Raw genomic sequence first — 21,145 nt, forward strand, 5'->3', positions numbered from 1 at the left:
AGAAAAATCTTATAAAATTCGATATGGCTTATACTGGTTGGATTAAGAAAGATGTAGAGAAGTAGGTGATATTACCATAAGCACTTTCACACTTTGAGTGACACACTTTATGACCCTTGTCATTAATCATTTTACAGATTTTTTTCTTGCATTCACACAGTTCAGTGAAGCATATCATTCAGTGAAAGCTTCATTTTCTAACTGTGGTCCATTTCACATCTTCTTTAGAGCTTCTTGAGTAGCAAATGAGATGAGCAGAGGCGTTTCTGATGTGCATGCTGAAGAGTCTGGATGCTGTATGTATGTGTGGAAAGCTTCCAATCCATATCAGTCTTTCTCAGCAAGGTAATGCTGCAAAGTGATCCAACTCAGCATCCACGCTGCCTGCTTCAGCAACCTGCAGCCTGTGTGCCAGCATCCAGCACAGTGTCTCTTATACTCTGAACTGAAAGGATGGTGGATTTGGACAGTGAAGTGCCCCCTTTACCACCCAGGTACAGATTTCGGGATTTGCTTCTTGGAGATCAAGGATGGCAAAATGATGACAGGTAAGAATATTTGTATTATTTATTAATCAACCTCTTATTGCTTGGTAGTGGTACCATGTTTTCCAATTTAATTTGATTAATACTCCTTATTTGGGAAGATGGATATGTTTAGCACAATCAAGCACATAAACACTTTCTCTGTACTCTCCAAATACTTGCAAGACTGAAGAATTGTACGAAGGCTGAGTCCTTACAATTACAGATGCTTTGGGATCCAATTAATTTTATGTGTAAGAATTCATATCTTCTCTTTACAATGCTAAGCCATGAAGAAAAAAACATAGTATGTCTGGGTGTCAGGGTTTGATTTGCGTTCTATAAAGTCAAAGATCCTTGACAGTAGACATGATAGATATCAGGTTATGTCATGCTTTGTGTTAAGCAATTAAGCAATTTTATTTGCTTGTACATATTTGTTGTGATTAATAATTATAGTTGGTCTTTATTGATCTTCTAGAGTTGTTCTTTATTGAAATCCAGCAGGTCTTCTAGTAGTTTTTTATTGATCTACTATAGTTGCTCTTTATTGATCTTCTGATCTTCTACAGGTCTTCTAGCTGCTCTTTATTGTTCGTATATAGTTGCTCTTTATTGATCTACTATAGTTGCACTTTATTGAACGTCTACAGGTCTTCTAGTTGCTCTTTATTGCTTGTCTATAGTTGCTCTTTATTGATTTACTACAGTTGCACTTTATTGATCTTCTACAGGTCTTCTAGTTGCTCTTTATTGCTATTCTACAGTTGCTCTTTATTGATCTACTATAGTTGCTCTTTATTGATCTTCTACAGGTCTTCTAGTTGCTCTTTATTGCTCATCTATAGTTGCTCTTTATTGATCTACTATAGTTGCACTTTATTGACCTTCTACAGGTCTTCTAGTTGCTCTCTATTGCTCTTCTATAGTTGCTATTATTAATCTACTATTGTTGCTCTTTATTGATCTTCTACAAGTCTTCTAGTTGCTCTATTGCTTGTCTATAGTTGCTCTTTATTGATCTACAGTTGCACTTTATTGATCTTCTAAAGGTCTTCTATTTGCTCTTTATTGCTATTCTACAGTTGCTCTTTATTGACCTACTATAGTTGCACTTTATTGACCTTCTACGGGTCTTCTTGTTGCTCTCTATTGCTCTTCTATAGTTGCTATTATTAATCTACTATTGTTGCTCTTTATTGATCTTCTACAGGTCTTCCAGTTGCTCTTTATTGCTTATCTATAGTTGCTCTTTATTGATCTTCTATAGTTCTTTATTGATCTACAGATTTTCTAATTGCTCTTTATTGATCTTCTAGTTTTTCTTTTTTTTATCTTCTATAGTTGTTCTTTATTGATCTTATAGTTGCTCTTTATTAGATTCCCACACAAGAGAATGAACAGAACTATGTGCCTAGGTGGATGCAATGTTATGTGATTGGATTTATATTAGCACAGTGAGTCCACTGAAGCTTAAAGCTAATGATTGTTCAATTGTAGAAACCTCAGGCATACAACCTGTTGTGAGGAACATACAAGACTTATTTTTCTGGAGTGTCCTACGTTTGACTTAATCATTCTATCATTACTAGAGTGAAAAAGTAGAGAGCACAAGTCATTCACTTTTAGAAAAAAAATGGTACTTTAGTTTCCACTGAAGTGTAAGATCAATTTATTTAAGGTCTTCTAGAAAATTGTCAGCTACTTTACCTCGTATCTCATTAAAGGCTGCATGCTGTGTAATTTTTTAAATACATTTCTTATCATACAATGTGAAATAAATACAATAATCATTTACACCTTAACATATCCTGAATCAGCTGTCACAAACGGAAAAAAAGAAAAATATTGTAAAACAACTAATAAAAAAAACAGAAGACATAGTTGATAATCTTAAGTAGTCTAGATAAGTGACTAAACTGGTACAATGGGAAAGAACGGCTCTGATCCAGCTTGCCTTGTCAATTTTTGCTTGAACACAGATGTAAAGTGCACTATGATGTAAGGAATAAGTTATTTTATGGCTCTAAGACAATTGTATGATGTGCTTCTAATATAGAATCATTTTCCTGCTTGAAACTGTGAATGTTAGGAATACAGTGATGTGGAGCTAAGACACATGTAACTTTACACTAGGGAACCCTAAACTCTCTGTGTACCCCAGTTTTGTATGATGCTATATTTTGCCATCTAATTGATACTTCACCTTTATTTTCTTCATATCCACAATGATTTAGTGGTATACAGAGGTAAAGTAAAGCCCACAGATGTCTTTGAGAGTTATTCTAATCTTAGACACTCATGGCTAACACAATATCAGCATCCACGTGCTGGTGTCAGAAGATAGCGCACCAGAAGAAAAGCAAGGGGACTGCAAATAAGCCCATATAAGTGAATGGGAGCTATGGAAATAGAGCAGCTTGGCTACTTACCCTGTCTCCAGAACTTAGGAGCTATGAAAACAACATAGCTCACTCCGCTACACCATTCCAGTATTTCACATTAACTTATATGGAAGTTATCTACGATTATGAATGTAAAAAAAGACAGAAAATAATACTTATCTCCCAGACTAAAGATGGGCTGCTTCTCTGCTTTGTGAGCTATGTTCCTCAGAAATATCAGACTTCGGAGGGCTGCAGCCCATCAGTGGCAATTGATGGTCTTCAGTGTTCTGTGATATAAACAATGTCACAGGATAGCTTAGGAAAACAGTGTTTCGAGCGTAGGAGCCACGCCGGTTCAGGAGGAAAGAATTATTTTTGATTATTTTATATGCATATTAGAAACATGGAAAAGTGGTTGTCCAGTAGGGGACAAATCTTTTCTATTAATCATCAGTTTTGCTTCTGTTAATCCTTTGTAACATTTAGGATGGGGTCACACTTAGGAGTTCAATGCGAGAAACTCGCATCAAGTCCCGGCACTCAGGAATGGAGCGTGCGGTTTCATGTACTTCTATGCAGCTGAACGCTTCATTTCCGAGTGTCGGGGGCAGTACCGAGACTTGACGCAATATTCTCGCATTGAGCTCGCAAGTGTGACCCCGGCCTTAGGGCATTTAAATCAGACGATTGCAATCCTATAAAAAAATCTGATTGCCCTCAGACCAATGTTATTAAATGAGATAGTGCAGATCTGCAAATATTTTCTCAGTTGTATTTGACATGAGAAAAAAAATTACAGCATCTAGCGATTTCACTTCCAAATTGGTATACTGCAGGAAAAAAATTGCAAGCCATACGGACCGTCAGTAAAACATCTGATTTTTACAGATACATTACAGTTCTGTGGTATTGAAACTGTAAATGATCATTTAAAACATTAATATCTGCTGAGTGAAAAAAAGATTGCATATGGACAGCATATTGATGAAAAGGGAGAAAAAATGTCCGACTTTCCTGAATGAGATGATTTTTTTATGCTCATGTGAACGATCCCTTACCATGCAGCTCAAGGTGGAACCAAAAAGTAAAGAGAGTAAGTAAATGAGATCCCTGAGCATCTGGACTTCAGTGACAAGAGGAAAAAGTCTCCGTGTGATGTTGTGATGTACAGAAAATTGTAAGATCTGCGTATTTTTTCTGACTTTTAAGTAATTCAAGAACTTCTACTGTCTTCCGACGTTACTAAAAGGTTATTTAATGTTATTTAAATGACATGTGCAGTTTCTAGCTGAGATAACAAGTCATACATATTTAATACAGAAGGCAAACAAATCATGTCTTATACTTCAAATCAAATTGCCTTAAAACTTTAGAGCGAGTCGAGAGGCACAAGGCAATATTCACATCTTTAAGATTTTAGGAGGATTTAGGATTGATTTCCACAGAAATCTTTATCCAAAATGTTGACGTTTTGCACCAGGTGCAATTGACTGGGATTTTCATACTCCATTTATTTGCAGCAAAAAAGAAAATCCAACTGAAGTAATTACTACACTGAGACAATAGGGGAAATCCTCAAGCCGATCAGCTGGAACACCTACAGCACAAATCCAAGCCTCAGCCTAGTATTTCAGCAATGGATTTTGCCATGGCAAATCACATGTATAATTTAACTAACAAATTCTGAATGTGTGAAAGTTAAAACTAGTTTCCAACATCTATAGGAATAAGCTATATAAACCTGCTCGCGAAAGCTTGAAGTGCACAATTTCCATTTGTTTTATCTAAATTGATACATACTTCTGTGCTGATGAATCTCATAAAATCTTGGTTATGATAGTAACTGTTTCTTTCAGGCTGTACTCTAACCCCACTTCTTTTCACAAGCAAGCTGAGCAGCTTATTTATCTCCAAGGGGTCCATGGGGTGAGCAGGTGCCCATCAGGACACTGATACAAACACTTGTTTGCACAACAGATCTGTTGCATTTGCATCTAATGTTGCATCTCACACATGACCCTACCATATTCTCCTTCAATGCCAGCGTCCTAGACATCTGATTTCTCTTAGTGGATGCCTCTATTTGTTTAATTAATGCTCGTATTTTGTGCCCAGCTTGACACTGCTGGGATTTAAACACAAGCATATTGGTATGGAAGTCAGAAACTCTAACTCTAACGAGCTACAGGCTGCATTGTAGGGCCTAAAATCCTCAATTTTCCTTTTTTTCTTTTTTCCGGCACAGGGTATTGGCATATACAAACACATTTCTATATGCCAAAAAAATAACCTGAAAAGTAAAAGTTGGATTTTTTTGTAACGCTTCTTAAAAATAATGAGGCAAAATCTGTAGCAATATTTTACAATATACACTTGTAAATAAAGTTCGCAAACCATTGAATATCATGGATATATTTGGTATTTGTGTAACCGTAAACTAACAGTCTGTAGAATACAGTAAATACATTATGTATTGTGAATAATAAATAGCAAAAATAAAAATGGTAAAATATAGAAAGTATTGTGCTGGCTTAGGGTGTTAGTGCAAAAAGTTCAAGAGTTCTTAAAGTCATAAATTGAGTTATTCAATAGGACAGGTAAAGAGCAACTTTCTTGGTTTAGGCTTCACTTGATATTTGCTTTCTTGCGTTCACATTCACACATCCTAAGGAATTGAAGAAAATAGCAAGTGGTCCAAAATATTGAAGTACTGCATAAAACTTGGATTTTACTTAGACACTATTTAATGTAGTCACATAAGACTCACTATAATCTACATTTAAAATTCCCACACATGGCTCACTGTCCTCTAAGTCACTGCCTGATTTGAGGATTACTAGATTGCTTTTTAGGGCAAGTCATTCCATATGAACTAAAAGGGTATGCAGCAGCAAGATGATTAATTGGTAATCAGAATGTGCAACCATATTTATAAAAGCAGAAGGTTGGACAGTTTGCTGATCTGGAGAATTTAGGCATGTGTTAAAACAATGCCAAGGAGAGATAAGATAAGCAATGAGCTTAGAAAATAAATTCTTGCTGCCCTTTAATCTACGGGGTTTATAAGGTAGTTACCAAGTAATTTGGAGAACATCATTCTACACCAAGAAAAAATATCCGCAAGTAGAAAACATTTTACAGGGGGTGTAGAGAAGAGCGATCAAGGTTATTAAGGGGTTGGATGAACTATAGCATCAAGACAGGTCATCAAACTTGGGGCTATTCATTTTGTAAAAACAAGGGCTTAGGGGTTATCAAATTGCAATGTACATTTACATGAAGGGACAGTACAGTGATCTTTTTAATGATCTTTTTACATGTAGGTCTGCAACAATGACAGAGGGAATCCTCTGTGTGTACAGGACTGAAGGCTTAATCATAACCAAAAATGGTGGCTCTTTACAAGCAGTGAGACTATGAAATTCTCTGAAACAGCCTGATGCAATAGACGACTCACTTTCTTAAAAATATAATATTGAGAAGTCAGGAAAAAAATGCAATCTACTATGGTAGGACTTACTTGCAAGGAAGCAAGGATTAAGTATCTTTCCTAAAAGAAGATGGCCGCATGGCTTATGTTTGCAATGTTGCCTTTGGACAAACTTAAAGACTTCTGAAAGGTTCTTTTGGACAGATAAGACCAAAGTGGAGATGTTTGACCAAAATGTCCGCCATAGTGGCAAAATTAAAAAAAAACATATCTGCACAAACACTTCATACTGACTGTAAATCTTGGTCTTGGAAGGGTGATCATTTTGATTGTTTTTAGCCACATGACTAGGGCATCTTACAGTCAAAGTTTCTGCATTTTGGCCTACTTTTTGATATGTAATGACAGGGTCTAATTCATCATGTGCAGTCATGGTAGCTAAAGCCAGAAAACTCATAGTGGCAGTATTTAGCTTTTCTTATGACTGTACATGTATTAAAACTGAATAATTCCATACATCTCCTGCCTGACCAACATACTTTTAAATACAGTAATGATGTTTTTGCGACTGCCAGGGCTGGCCCTACCATGACAAATATCTCCTTGCCTGCACCATCATATTCTACACTGTTGCTGCCACTGCCCTCAAAAGTGTGTAATTTTTGTGAAATGTCCACTTTTTTACAATTTAAAAAGCCTGAAACATCTGATAGAGCAATGAGTTTCATCCATTTCCCCATAGCCAAAAAGGTTGAGGTAAATTCTAAGTAATTTCTAAGTCTGAATTTAAAGAGCTTAAAAGAAGTGTAATATCATACTAGGCGACCTTAGAATGTCATATATCTTTAACGGCAAATAAAGGCTTAGAAAGACTTGAGACCTTGGGGAATTAATTTGCTCCAAGTCAAATTTTTGGGGTAAACTCTGAAGAAGTTGGTGAAATTGAATTTTAAAATATAGGGTAAAGAGAGAAGGATAAAGAATCAGAGAGAGAGAGAGAAAGAGACACAAGAGTGCTGCTTTCTGCTCCTTTTTAACAAGTTTTTTTTCACCCCAGCGTTGAATTCACCGTAACACTGCTCAGTATTGCTTTATGATATCTCCCATATTTCTGCTGCTTCTGAAAATATGCTAATGAGAGATACACTAGTAGATCAGTAGTAGATCACAAATCTCTCACATACCTCAGCTCAGTGGCAACTGAAATTTGAGAAGCAGAGAAGAAAACCAGTAAAAAATGTAGCATACCAGTAAAATAATGGGAAAAAACAGCATTATTCTTAATATGAACACACATAAAAGCTGATCTTGAAAGTTTGTCCTAAACTGTGTTCAGTTATGGCAATATCAGCTTTATATATAATGTAGATAAATAGGCTTTACAATGATATAGATAAATTTAATTTATGACCGTTTAGCTAGGTTTATTAATAATCAGACCAATGTGATATGTTAAGAATTCAAGATAATAAAACAATCTGTTACTAAGAAATTGATTTTGCTCTAATTTCCAAAGTATTCATTTCCCTCTGTAAATGTAATAGTTTTTGTAGGCCAGTTATAACAGTAGATCAAATTGGCTAAACTGGAGAACTGTAAACTTTTCAAACATAATATAATCCCAAAGATTACATAATTGCCTGCTGCACTTGTGAGTGTAATTTAAAGTAAGTCATGATAGCTTGCAATGAACCAGAGACTGAACAAAGCACGTCATCGGTGAGAGAAGTATCATTTATTAGATTTGTGATTTGTGTTATTTCTCTACTAGAACATTTTGTGCCATTTTTTTTCTTACCCTCAAGTGAGAAGATAACAGATGTTTCATATCTCTTATTTCCATTTAGCTGAAATTGCACATCTTCTTAAACTGTGTTCACACATTGCGTTTTTGTTGCATTTTTATGCAAATTTGAACCTTCATTTTATAGTACCAACAAAAGCTATGAGATTTCAGAAATCTCATTCACACACATTGTTCTTTTTCCTGACTGATTTAGAAAACTGCTGTTTTTGCAAACTGCAGCATGTCACTTCTATCTAAGCGTTTTTTCACCAATAGAAAGCAATGACTAAGTGCAAAAATGCAGCAAAACATGCAGTTATCAGATGAGGTCTTACTTGGGGTCCCTTGATTACGTCAGTCACCATCCCCCCATATTGAGTGGTCCTCTGGGAGAATATTGGGATGGAGTGAGTCTTGTGAGGGTAGATGTCAGAGGGAGTGTGTTCATGTGGCTACTACAGCAGTGCCCGCAGATCTATCATCTCTCCCCAAACACTATTGGTCTTATGCAGATGTGTTCTCCAAGAGAGCTGCGGAGACCCTTCTGCCTCACTGCCCCTATGACTGTCCTATTGATCTCTTGCCAGGTGAAGAGCCTCCCCGGGGTCGAGTCTATCCATTATCTCTCCCGGAAATGGAGGCAATGTCCTGGTATATCATGGAGAACCTGTCGAGAGGGTTCACTAGGAAGTCATTGTCACTTGCAGGGGCTGGTTTCTTCTTTGTGCAGAAGAAGAATGGGGAACTACATCCATGCATTGACTACAGGGGTCTTAATGCCATAATCATTAAAAAAACCCCCCTCTACCTCTAATTTCGGAGCTGTTCGATCGGTTGTGGGGAGTGAGGGTATTTACTAAACTAGCTCTGTGGGGTGCCTTTAACCTGATGCGCATCCATGAGGGGGATGATTGGAAGACGGCTTTTAACACCAGGGATGGCCACTATGAGTACCTAGTGAAGCCTTTTGGGCTATGTAATACCCCTGCCGTTTTCCAAGACTTTGTGAATGTCATCTTCCGGGATCTGTTATCCACCTCGGTCGTGGTCTATCTGGATGATATTCTCATTTACTCTCCAGATGTAGATTCCCACTGGATAGATGTCTGCAAAGTCTTCTACATCCTACGGGCTAACTCCCTCTATGCAAAGCTTGAGAAGAGCGTGTTTGAGCAGGAGTCCTTGCCTTTCCTAGCCTATATTATCTCAGCCCAGGAATTGGCCATGGATCCTGCCAAACTAGAGGCTGTGATGGACTGGCAAGAACCCAATTCTTTTAAAGCAGTGCAGCGCTTTATGAAGTTCATTAATTACTATCACCAGTTCAATCCCGACTCCTCAACTTTGGTAGCTCCTTTGGTTGCTCTCACCAAGAAAGGAGCTAATCCTAAATTTTGGTCGGAGGAGATTTCCAAGGCATTTCAATCTATTAAGTCACACTTTTGCTAGCGCTCCCATTTTACATTGCCCCGATGTTGATAAGCCATTTATTATGGAGGTGGATGCCTCTTCCGTCGGTGCTGGAGCCATCCTCTTTCAGAAGGATTCTCAAGGTCGGAAGCATCCTTGCTTCTTTTTCTTCAAGACTTTCTCACGGGCGGAGAGGAATTATTCCATTGGGGACAGGGAGTTGCTAGCAATGAAGTTGGCCTTTTCAGAGTGGAGACATCTGCTGGATGGGGCTCGTTACCTCTTCCAAGTATTCACCCACCATAAGAATCATATTTATTTTCAGACTGCCCAGCGGCTAAATTCTCTCCAGGCCAGATGGTCCCTGTTCTTCTCCTGATTTCACTTCATCCTCCATTTTCTCTCTGGGGGAAGATCTCTCATGCCGATGCTCTCTCTCTTTCCGTAGTTTCATCTGAGGAGGGAGAGGAGCCTCGGCTTATTATCCCTTCAGAGATCCTGAGAACCGTGGCTCTGGTTTTGCTAGAGTCTGTACCTCCAAGCAAGACTTTTGTCCCATCTAATTTGTGACCGGAGGTTCTCTCTTGGGCTCACTCCTCCAGGTTGGGTGGACATTTTGGGACTAAAAGGACATATGAGCTCCTTGTGAGGTCGCACTGGTGGCCGCATATAGCTCGTGATGTTAGTGACTATATTTGGGCATGTGTCTCCTGCGCCAAGAATCGGTCTCCCCGGCAGTGATCTGTGGGTCTACTGTATCCCAGCCGGTAGCTGATAGGCCCTGGGAAATGGTCGGGATGGACTCCACTGAGTCCACTGAGTTCGCTCCTCACTACATTGGCCCCTTCAAGGTCCTGGAATGGGTGAATTCTGTAGTGTACCATCTGGCTCTTCCTCCACACCTGGGTATCACCGATACTTTCCATGTGTCCCTCCTAAAACCCATTCAGATGTCCCGGTTTTCTGAGTCATCTGCCAGGACATCGGATTCATCCGCGGACGATTATGAGGTGAACGTTATTGTCGGCTCTAAGGTGGTACGTGGCAAAAAGCTCTATCTGGTGAACTGGAAAGGTCACGGTCCAGAGGACAGGAACTGGGAGCCTATTGAGCACATTTGGGCTCCGCAGCTCATTGCGGCGTTTGAGCGTGGTGAGGCCCAAGGAAGGGGGGCCCTAGGAGGGGGGTAATGTTAGGCGTCGAGTTCCTTCTGCTGCACAGGGAGAATCACAAGCCGTCTCTTCTACTGTTTCCCATTTTTCCTCAGCTGCAGAAGATCTTGCTCAGCAGAGACGTCGGTCCCAGCATCTTGCTCAGACTATTGCTGTGCATCTGGTTGCTGCTGCCTCTCCAGGTCCAGCTATAGCAACCAGCATTAGTCAGCAGCGAGTAGAAGCTCCTGGGACTAAGTCCTGCTTTTACCTTCTGAGCATGCCCGTGTGACGACCACTCATTGGTGGCCGAAGGTCACATGCCCAGGTCCTCAAGCACCTTGGATTGGTCCTTTGGCAAGGTCCGGAAAGACTGCGGCTATAATAGGATCACATGGCCGCACGGCTGTGCGCTTTTATATCCTAATCGTGGTGTATGTGCAAGCATGTCTGTATCTGCTGCAAGCTCCTAATTTTCCACCTTCCCTTGTGCTGTGATTGAGTCTGGGTGATTGGCACAAAACACAGTGCCAAGTAGTGCATTGCAAGAACTGTACACGTTAGCCAGCGTCAGTTAGTGACGTACGCCTGTGCGACGCCATGCGCACAGTGGATCTAGATAGACTCTTACCCCCACGACTTTGGGGCTAAGTCTTGTGACCTCACTTGTGCTAATTCTGCTGTGCTCTGTGACAGCCAACAGGGTGCAGTATCTATATACTGTGTTACAGGAGTTCTGTGTAGTAACAGAGCTCGATGCAGTACACACCGGTTGACGGTTAACCAGAGTGTGCTCAGCGTTCACCCACCATCTTGTTCCACCATTACCGAGCAGCAGTTACCATCTCTGCATGGTGGACCCCAGGTGGCGAACATACCTTATTGTTATCTTTATATTTACTTGGTGCATTCTGCCAGCCCTAACATAGTCTATTATTGCATTAGGGTATGGGCGAATAACAGGGAGCGACACATGATTGCAGAATCAAATGAATCAAAATGGATTTTTTATCGTCTGTTACCATGGAGACATATAGATCAACAAATGTCTGACATGTACACAATTCCAAAATTTAGATTATTTAGAGCTCAAAAGTGTAAGTAGTTGTTTTTTTTTAATAAAACAGTGGGGAGACTCGGACTGGTGATTTTTCTAAATACAACCTATTAACAAAAATGCTAAAAAATAACTAATATCTCCAGAAAGCATCATAATTTCTAGCAATGTTGGGTCTAAATTTCCGGGTTTTGGGATATTGATACACAAAAGCAGAACATTGAATTCATGTTTATGTTTGCTGAAATTTTTAACCATGTCATGCAGTGGAGAAACAGCAAAAGTCCAAATGTTTGATTTAACTTTGTTGTGTAATATGCATTTGTTAATTATTAAACTTAGTAAGAAAAAAGTGAGAAAAAAATAGATATATTAAAAAGGAAAATGTAAATTATTATATCCTGTCACCTAAATCATGCTGCCCAAACTGAGGCCTGCATGAATATGATCCTAGCTTTATGATTGCCAGGATCTGATTCATGATACTCATGGTTTGGGTGGCATGAATCAGGTGTCAGGTTCCTTATAATAACAACTCTCTGCTTCTTCCTATTAATGAGGGAGTCCTTTACCCATTTACACATATTTTACCAAACTCCCAAGGTTCTCATTATATTTACCAATTTTTATGTGGCATCATATCAATCTTTTTAAAAAAGTCCAGATATGTCCTTATTTTGCACCAATCTAGAGTTTATGAGATTACGTTTATGGGAACCAATCACTTATAAACCCCTTTTGAAGCTGGGCTATGGGATTAAATTTATTGAGATACGCCAAGTTATAGCAGCATCACTTAGAAAACCCTCAAAGATTCTGCGGACTATAGAGATTAAGATTACAGACTCAACTTGTGACCCTTTCTGAATATGGACACTACATTTGCAAATGAAATGCAGTAACTTCTAAAATTATTAACGAGTTTTAAGGTTTACCTTACGAATCCAAATTACATTACTTATTTCAGAAACCAGACTGGAACAAAACTAAACCAGTAATCAGAAAGGAAGTAAAACCTACATCCAACATGGTTATACTCAGAAAAAAACACTATATGGAAAAAAGTATTTGTATAGCTACACATTACAACTGCTGTGTGACTGCAGACTTATTAATCCCCCAGCGCACACACTGTGCACTGTGGGGATTCACCAGTTTCTGGCTCAATGACATGTATGTGTTTGGAACCAAGGCTGCGCCCACTGGCCAGGAGTATGAATAACTTATTCATACCCTTTGGTCCTGGCTCAGAAACCGTCGAATCCCGGCAGCGTAGAGTGCATGCACCGGGGGATTCATAAGTCTGCAGTCACACAGAGTGACTGCAAACTTATCGATTTGGACCGGACAACCACTTTAATACACATATTATCAAGGGGGAATATGAGCAAAACTTCCATCCTCTTACTTCATCATGTTTGTCCATGCCATTTGCATTAGTATATTTATTCATCACTACTTTTCTGCTAAAACACAGTTCAAAAGCAATGTCTTATTTTCAATAGCTGATATTCAGAAACTATAAAATACTTTTGCACTTTTGTCAGATTTTCAGTGACCTTTTGTGGAGTTTTCCTAATATATATATATATATATATATATATATATATATATATATATATATATGTATATATATATATATATATATATATATATATATATGTATGTATATATATATATATATATATATATATATATATATATATATATATATATACAGTACAGACCAGAAGTTTGGACACGCCTGCTCATTTAAAGATTTTTCTGTATTTCCTAGGCTCTTCAAAGTAGCCACCTTTTGCTTTGATGACTGCTTTGCACACTCTTGGCATTCTCTTGATGAGGTTCAAGAGGTAGTCACTGGGAATGGTTTTCACTTCATAGGTGTGCCCTGTCAGGTTTAATAAGTGGGATTTCTTGCCTTATAAATGGGGTTAGGACCATCAGTTGTGTTGTGCAGAAGTCTGGTGGATGCACAGCTGATAATCTTACTGAATAGACTGTTAGAATTTGTATTTTGGCAAGAAAAAAGCAGCTAAGTAAAGAACAATGAGTGGCCATCATTACTTTAAGAAATGAAGGTCAGTCAGTCTGAAAAATTAGGAAAACTTTGAAAGTGTCCCCAAGTGCAGTTGCAAAAACCATCAAGCGCTGCAAAGAAACTGGCTGACATGAGGACCGCCCCAGGAAAGGAAGACCAAGAGTCACCTTCTGCTTCTGAGGATAAGTTTATCTGAGTCACCAGCCTCAGAAATCGCAGGTTAACAGCAGCTCAGATTAGAGACCAGGTCAATGCCACACACAGAGTTCTAGCAGCACACACATCTCTACAACAACTGTTAAGAGGAGACTTTGTGCAGCAGGCCTTCATGGTAAAATAGCTGCTAGGAAACCACTGCTAAGGACAGGCAACAAGCAGAAGAGACTTATTTGGGCTAAAGAACACAAGGAATTAGACCAGTGGAAATCTGTGCTTTGGTCTGAGGAGTCAAAATTTGAGATCTTTGGTTACAACCACTGTTGTGAATTTACCTTTTGGCTCCCTCTAGTGGTTACTAGTGATTTGACTCTGGGTATGTCATTCATCCCTTGTATGCTCACCTGGGTCGTTAGGTCAGGGGTGTTGCTATATAAGCTCCCTGGACCTTCAGTTCAATGCCTGGCAACGTTGTAATCAGAGCTAATCTGTTGTGCTCTTGTCTACTGATCCTGGTTCCTGCTAAATTAAGCTAAGTCTGCTTTCTTGCTTTTTGCTATTTGTTTTTGTTTGCATTTTTGTCCAGCTTGTACATAATCTGTATCCTAACCTTGCTGGAAGCTCTAGGGAGGCTGGAGTTCTCCCCCCGGGCCGTTAGACGGTTCGGGGGTTCTTGTATCTCCAGTGTGGAATTTTGTTAGGGTTTTTGTTGACCATATAAGTTATCTTACTACATTCTGCTATTAGTAAGTGGGCCTCTCTTTGCTAAACCTAGTTCATCTCTGTGTTTGTCATTTCCTCTTACCTCACCGTTATTATTTGTGGGGGGCTTGTATCCGACTTTTGGGGTCTATTCTCTGGAGGCAAGAGAGGTCTTTGTTTTCCTCTTGTAGGGGTAGTTAGTCCTCCGGCTGGCGCGAGACATCTAGCGACCAACGTAGGCATGTTCCCCGGCTACTTCTAGTGTTGGCGTTAGGAGTAGTTATATGGTCAACCCAGTTACCACTGCCCTATGAGCTGGATTTTTGTACGTCGCAGACTTACTTGTTCCTCTGAGACCCTCGCCATTGGGGTCATAACAGTTTGCCAGGCCAGTATTAAATGTTAATGCATTGCAGAAGCGGGATTATAAGAAAGAAAGCTCTGAGTTTTTTTTTTCTCTCTCATTTTTTTTTCTTTTCCCCTTTACCTCTGAGTGGCTTGTGTTTGCTGCAGACATGAATGTCCAGACCTTGATTACAAGTGTGGACCAGCTTGCTGCTCGTGTGCAGGGCATACAAGAGTATGTTATCAGAAATCCTGTGTCAGAACCTAAGATACCGATTCCTGAACCGTTTTCCGGAGACCGATTTAAATTTAGAAATTTCAGGAATAATTGTAAATTGTTTTTGTCCCTGAAACCCTGTTCATCTGGAAACTCCGCTCAGCAAGTAAAAATTGTTATTTCTTTTTTACGGGGCGACCCTCAGGATTGGGCTTTCTCGCTGGCGCCAGGAGATCCGGCATTGGCTGACATTGATGCGTTTTTTCTGGCGCTCGGTTTGCTTTATGAGGAACCCAATCTTGAGATTCAGGCAGAAAACGCCTTGCTGGCGATGTCTCAGGGCCAGGACGAGGCTGAAGTGTATTGCCAAAAATTTTGGAAATGGTCCGTGCTGACCCAGTGGAACGAGTGTGCATTGGCTGCAAATTTTAGAAATGGCCTTTCTGAAGCCATTAGGAATGTGATGGTGGGTTTTCCCATTCCCACAGGTCTGAATGATTCTATGGCCCTGGCTATTCAAATCGACCGGCGGTTGCGGGAGCGCAAGACCGCAAATTCCCTCATGGTGTTGTCTGAACAGGCACCTGATTTAATGCAATGTGATAGAATCCTGACTAGAAATGAGCGGAAAATTCATAGACGCCAGAATGGCTTGTGTTACTACTGTGGTGATTCTACACATGTTATCTCAGCATGCTCTAAACGTCTTACTAAGGTTGTTAGTCCGGTCGCCATTGGTAATTTGCAACCTAAGTTTATTCTATCTGTAACTTTGATTTGCTCACTGTCATCGTATCCTGTCATGGCGTTTGTGGACTCAGGTGCTGCCCTGAGCCTTATGGATCTGTCATTTGCCAAGCGCTGCGGATTTGTTCTTGAGCCATTGGAAAATCCTATCCCTCTTAGGGGTATTGATTCTACGCCATTGGCAAACAATAAACTGCAGTTTTGGACACAGGTTACCATGTGCATGACTCCCGAACATCGGGAGGTAATACGTTTTCTTGTTCTGCATAAAATGCATGATTTGGTTGTTTTGGGTTTGCCATGGTTACAGACCCATAATCCAGTCTTGGACTGGAAGGCTATGTCAGTGTCAAGTTGGGGCTGCCATGGAATTCATGGAGATTCCCTGCCCTTGTCTATTGCTTCTTCTACGCCTTCGGAAGTTCCGGCGTATTTGTCTGATTATCAGGATGTCTTCAGCGAGTCTAAGTCCAGTGTACTGCCTCCTCATAGGGAATGTGACTGTGCAATAGATTTGATTCCTGGCAGTAAGTTTCCTAAGGGGAGACTGTTTAATCTGTCGGTACCTGAACATACCGCGATGCGTTCATATATCAAGGAGTCTCTTGAGAAGGGGCATATCCGTCCTTCTTCTTCCCCTCTTGGTGCGGGATTCTTTTTTGTGGCCAAAAAGGACGGATCTTTGAGGCCTTGTATTGACTATCGGCTTTTAAATAAGATCACTGTCAAATTTCAGTATCCTTTGCCGCTGTTGTCAGATTTGTTTGCCCGGATTAAAGGTGCCAAGTGGTTCACTAAGATAGACCTTCGTGGTGCGTACAACCTTGTGCGCATTAGGCAGGGCGATGAATGGAAAACCGCATTCAATACGCCCGAAGGTCATTTTGAGTACTTGGTGATGCCATTTGGGCTCTCTAATGCCCCTTCAGTTTTTCAGTCCTTCATGCATGACATTTTCCGGAAGTATCTGGATAAATTGTTGATTGTTTATCTGGATGATATTCTGTTTTTTTCTGATGATTGGGACTCGCATGTGGAGCAGGTCAGGATGGTTTTTGAGATTCTGCGTGAAAATTCTTTGTTTGTAAAAGGCTCAAAGTGTCTCTTTGGTGTACAGAAGGTTCCCTTTTTGGGGTTCATTTTTTCCCCTTCTGCTGTGGAGATGGATCCAGTCAAGGTCCGAGCTATTCATGATTGGACTCAACCCTCGTCAGTTAAGAGTCTTCAGAAGTTCTTGGGTTTTGCTAACTTCTACCGTCGTTTTATCGCAAATTTCTCTAGCGTTGTTAAACCGCTGACGGATATGACCAAGAAAGGCTCTGATGTAGCTAACTGGGCTCCTGCTGCCGTGGAGGCTTTCCAGGAGTTGAAACGCCGGTTTACTTCGGCGCCTGTTTTGTGCCAGCCTGACGTCTCACTTCCCTTTCAGGTTGAGGTGGATGCTTCGGAGATTGGGGCAGGGGCCGTTTTGTCGCAGAGAGGCCCTGGTTGCTCTACTATGAGGCCTTGTGCCTTTTTCTCTAGGAAGTTTTCGCCGGCAGAGCGAAATTATGATGTGGGCAATCGGGAGTTGTTGGCCATGAAGTGGGCATTTGAGGAGTGGCGTCATTGGCTCGAGGGTGCTAAGCATCGTGTGGTGGTCTTGACTGATCACAAAAATCTGATGTATCTCGAGTCTGCTAAACGCCTGAATCCTAGACAGGCCCGCTGGTCATTGTTTTTCTCCCGTTTTGACTTTGTGGTCTCGTATTTACCAGGTTCTAAGAATGTGAAGGCCGATGCTCTGTCTAGGAGCTTTGTGCCTGATGCTCCTGGAGTCGCTGAACCTGTGGGTATTCTTAAGGAAGGAGTTATCGTGTCTGCTATTTCTCCAGATCTGCGACGTGTGTTGCAGAGATTTCAGGCTGGTAGGCCTGACTCTTGTCCACCTGACAGATTGTTTGTGCCTGCTAGATGGACCAGCAGAGTCATTTCCGAGGTTCATTCCTCGGTGTTGGCAGGGCACCCGGGAATTTTTGGCACCAGAGATCTGGTGGCCAGGTCCTTTTGGTGGCCTTCCTTGTCAAGGGATGTGCGGTCATTTGTGCAGTCCTGTGGTACTTGTGCCCGAGCTAAGCCTTGCTGCTCTCGTGCCAGCGGGTTGCTCTTGCCCTTGCCTGTCCCGAAGAGACCTTGGACACACATCTCTATGGATTTCATTTTGGATCTTCCGGTGTCTCAGGGCATGTCTGTCATCTGGGTGATATGTGATCGTTTCTCCAAGATGGTCCATCTGGTTCCTTTGCCTAAGCTGCCTTCCTCTTCTGATCTGGTTCCTGTGTTCTTCCAGAACGTGGTTCGTTTGCACGGCATTCCTGAGAATATTGTGTCGGACAGAGGATCCCAGTTTGTTTCCAGGTTCTGGCGATCCTTTTGTGGTAGGATGGGCATTGATTTGTCGTTTTCGTCCGCTTTCCATCCCCAGACTAACGGACAAATGGAGCGAACTAATCAGACTCTGGAGGCTTATTTGAGGTGTTTTGTCTCTTCTGATCAGGATGATTGGGTGACCTTCTTGCCGTTGGCTGAATTTGCCCTTAATAATCGGGCTAGTTCCGCCACCTTGGTTTCGCCATTTTTCTGCAACTCTGGTTTCCATCCTCGTTTTTCCTCGGGACATGTGGAGCCTTCTGACTGTCCTGGGGTGGATTCCGTGGTGGATAGGTTGCAGCGGATCTGGAGTCATGTGGTGGACAACTTGAAGTTGTCACAGGAGAAGGCTCAGCGTTTTGCCAACCGCCGCCGCGGTGTGGGTCCCCGACTTCGCGTTGGGGATTTGGTATGGCTGTCTTCTCGATTTGTTCCTATGAAGGTCTCCTCTCCCAAATTTAAGCCTCGCTTCATTGGTCCTTACAAGATATTGGAAATCATTAATCCTGTATCCTTTCGCCTGGATCTTCCGGTGTCGTTTGCCATTCACAACGTATTTCATAGGTCCTTGTTGCGGCGGTACGTTGTGCCTGTGGTTCCTTCTGCTGAGCCTCCTGCTCCGGTGTTGGTTGAGGGCGAGTTGGAGTACGTGGTGGAGAAGATCTTAGATTCTCGTCTCTCCAGGCGGAGGCTTCAGTACCTGGTCAAGTGGAAGGGCTATGGTCAGGAGGATAATTCCTGGGTGGTCGCCTCTGATGTGCATGCGGCCGATTTAGTTCGTGCCTTTCACGCCGCTCATCCTGATCGCCCTGGTGGTCTTGGTGAGGGTTCGGTGACCCCTCACTAAGGGGGGGGTACTGTTGTGAATTTACCTTTTGGCTCCCTCTAGTGGTTACTAGTGATTTGACTCTGGGTATGTCATTCATCCCTTGTATGCTCACTTGGGTCGTTAGGTCAGGGGTGTTGCTATATAAGCTCCCTGGACCTTCAGTTCAATGCCTGGCAATGTTGTAATCAGAGCTAATCTGTTGTGCTCTTGTCTACTGATCCTGGTTCCTGCTAAATTAAGCTAAGTCTGCTTTCTTGCTTTTTGCTATTTGTTTTTGTTTGCATTTTTGTCCAGCTTGTACATAATCTGTATCCTAACCTTGCTGGAAGCTCTAGGGAGGCTGGAGTTCTCCCCCCGGGCCGTTAGACGGTTCGGGGGTTCTTGTATCTCCAGTGTGGAATTTTGTTAGGGTTTTTGTTGACCATATAAGTTATCTTACTACATTCTGCTATTAGTAAGTGGGCCTCTCTTTGCTAAACCTAGTTCATCTCTGTGTTTGTCATTTCCTCTTACCTCACCGTTATTATTTGTGGGGGGCTTGTATCCGACTTTTGGGGTCTATTCTCTGGAGGCAAGAGAGGTCTTTGTTTTCCTCTTGTAGGGGTAGTTAGTCCTCCGGCTGGCACGAGACATCTAGCGACCAACGTAGGCATGTTCCCCGGCTACTTCTAGTGTTGGCGTTAGGAGTAGTTATATGGTCAACCCAGTTACCACTGCCCTATGAGCTGGATTTTTGTACGTCGCAGACTTACTTGTTCCTCTGAGACCCTCGCCATTGGGGTCATAACAAACCACCGTGCAAAGGTGAACGAATGGGCTCTACATGCCTGGTTCCCACCGTGAAGCATGGAGGAGGAGGTGTGATGGTGTGGGGGTGCTTTGCTGGTGACACTGTTGGGGATTTATTCAAAATTGAAGGCATACTGAACCAGCATGGCTACCACAGCATCTTGCAGCGGCATGCTATTCCATCTGGTTAGCGTTTAGTTGGACCATCATTTATTTTTCAGCAGGACAATGACCCTAAGCACACCTCCAGGCTGTGTAAGGGCTATTTTAGCAAGAAGGAGAGTGATGGGGTGCTACGCCAGATGACCTGGCCTCCACAGTCACCAGACCTGAACCCAATCGAGATGGTTTGGGGTGAGCTGGACCGCAGAGTGAAGGCAAAAGGGCCAACAAGTGCTAAGCATCTCTGGGAACTCCTTCAAGATTGATGGAAGACCATTCCCAGTGACTACCTCTTGAAGATAATCAAGAGAATGCCAAGAGTGTGCAAAGCAGTCATCAAAGCAATAGGTGGCTACTTTGAAGAACCTAGAATTTAAGACATATTTTCAGTTGTTTCACACTTTTTTGTTAAGTATATAATTCTACATGAGTTAATTCATAGTTTTGATGCCTTCAGTATGCATGTACAATTTTCATAGTCATGAAAATGCAGAAAAATCTTTAAATGAGAAGGTGTGTCCAAACTTTTGATCTGTACTGTATATATATATATATATATATATATATATATACTGTATATATATATATATATATATATATATATATATATATATATATACATACATATATATTACTATAACCATATAACCAGAATAGAGACTGCACAGGCCAGCTCAGAAAGCTGAGCAGTCTGTGTGTGAACTGGGCTCAGAGTAGACTACATCTGTTTGGTGCTAGAAGCTGCTGGAGCTTGGGCTGAAGGTGATTCCTAGGCTGGTGGGATCATGCTGCTTGTGTGAATGAAGGTTGCTCGAGGAGAATGGACTGTAATCCGTTCGGGTAAGCCCACACTGACATATGCGCCCTGCTAAGTGAAGTGTTTATTTGCTGTGATACCTTTGTGCCCAGAAGAGGCTGTTTTTGGTTTGAATCCTTAGGAGTTTCATGAAAGCAATAGAATTGCACCTGTTTAGACCAAACTGCTTGGCCTGTGTGAACGCTA

The 21,145-nt window shown here is 41.4% G+C and overlaps 1 protein-coding gene across 2 annotated transcripts in view; it reads left to right on the forward strand.

Moving 5' to 3' along the window:
• Positions 1–259: 259 nt before the first annotated feature.
• Positions 260–21,145, forward strand: part of KCNT2 (potassium sodium-activated channel subfamily T member 2) — a 1,359,842-nt gene continuing 1,338,956 nt past the window's right edge. For both annotated transcript variants that reach the window (XM_077277827.1, XM_077277828.1), the window contains exon 1: positions 260–548. In XM_077277827.1, coding sequence (XP_077133942.1) covers positions 454–548 — 95 coding nt within the window. In that variant the 5' untranslated portion in view covers positions 260–453. The remainder of the gene's footprint in view (positions 549–21,145) is intronic.

Source organism: Ranitomeya variabilis, chromosome 8 (genome assembly GCF_051348905.1).
Source record: "Ranitomeya variabilis isolate aRanVar5 chromosome 8, aRanVar5.hap1, whole genome shotgun sequence".
NCBI lineage: Eukaryota > Metazoa > Chordata > Amphibia > Anura > Dendrobatidae > Ranitomeya > Ranitomeya variabilis.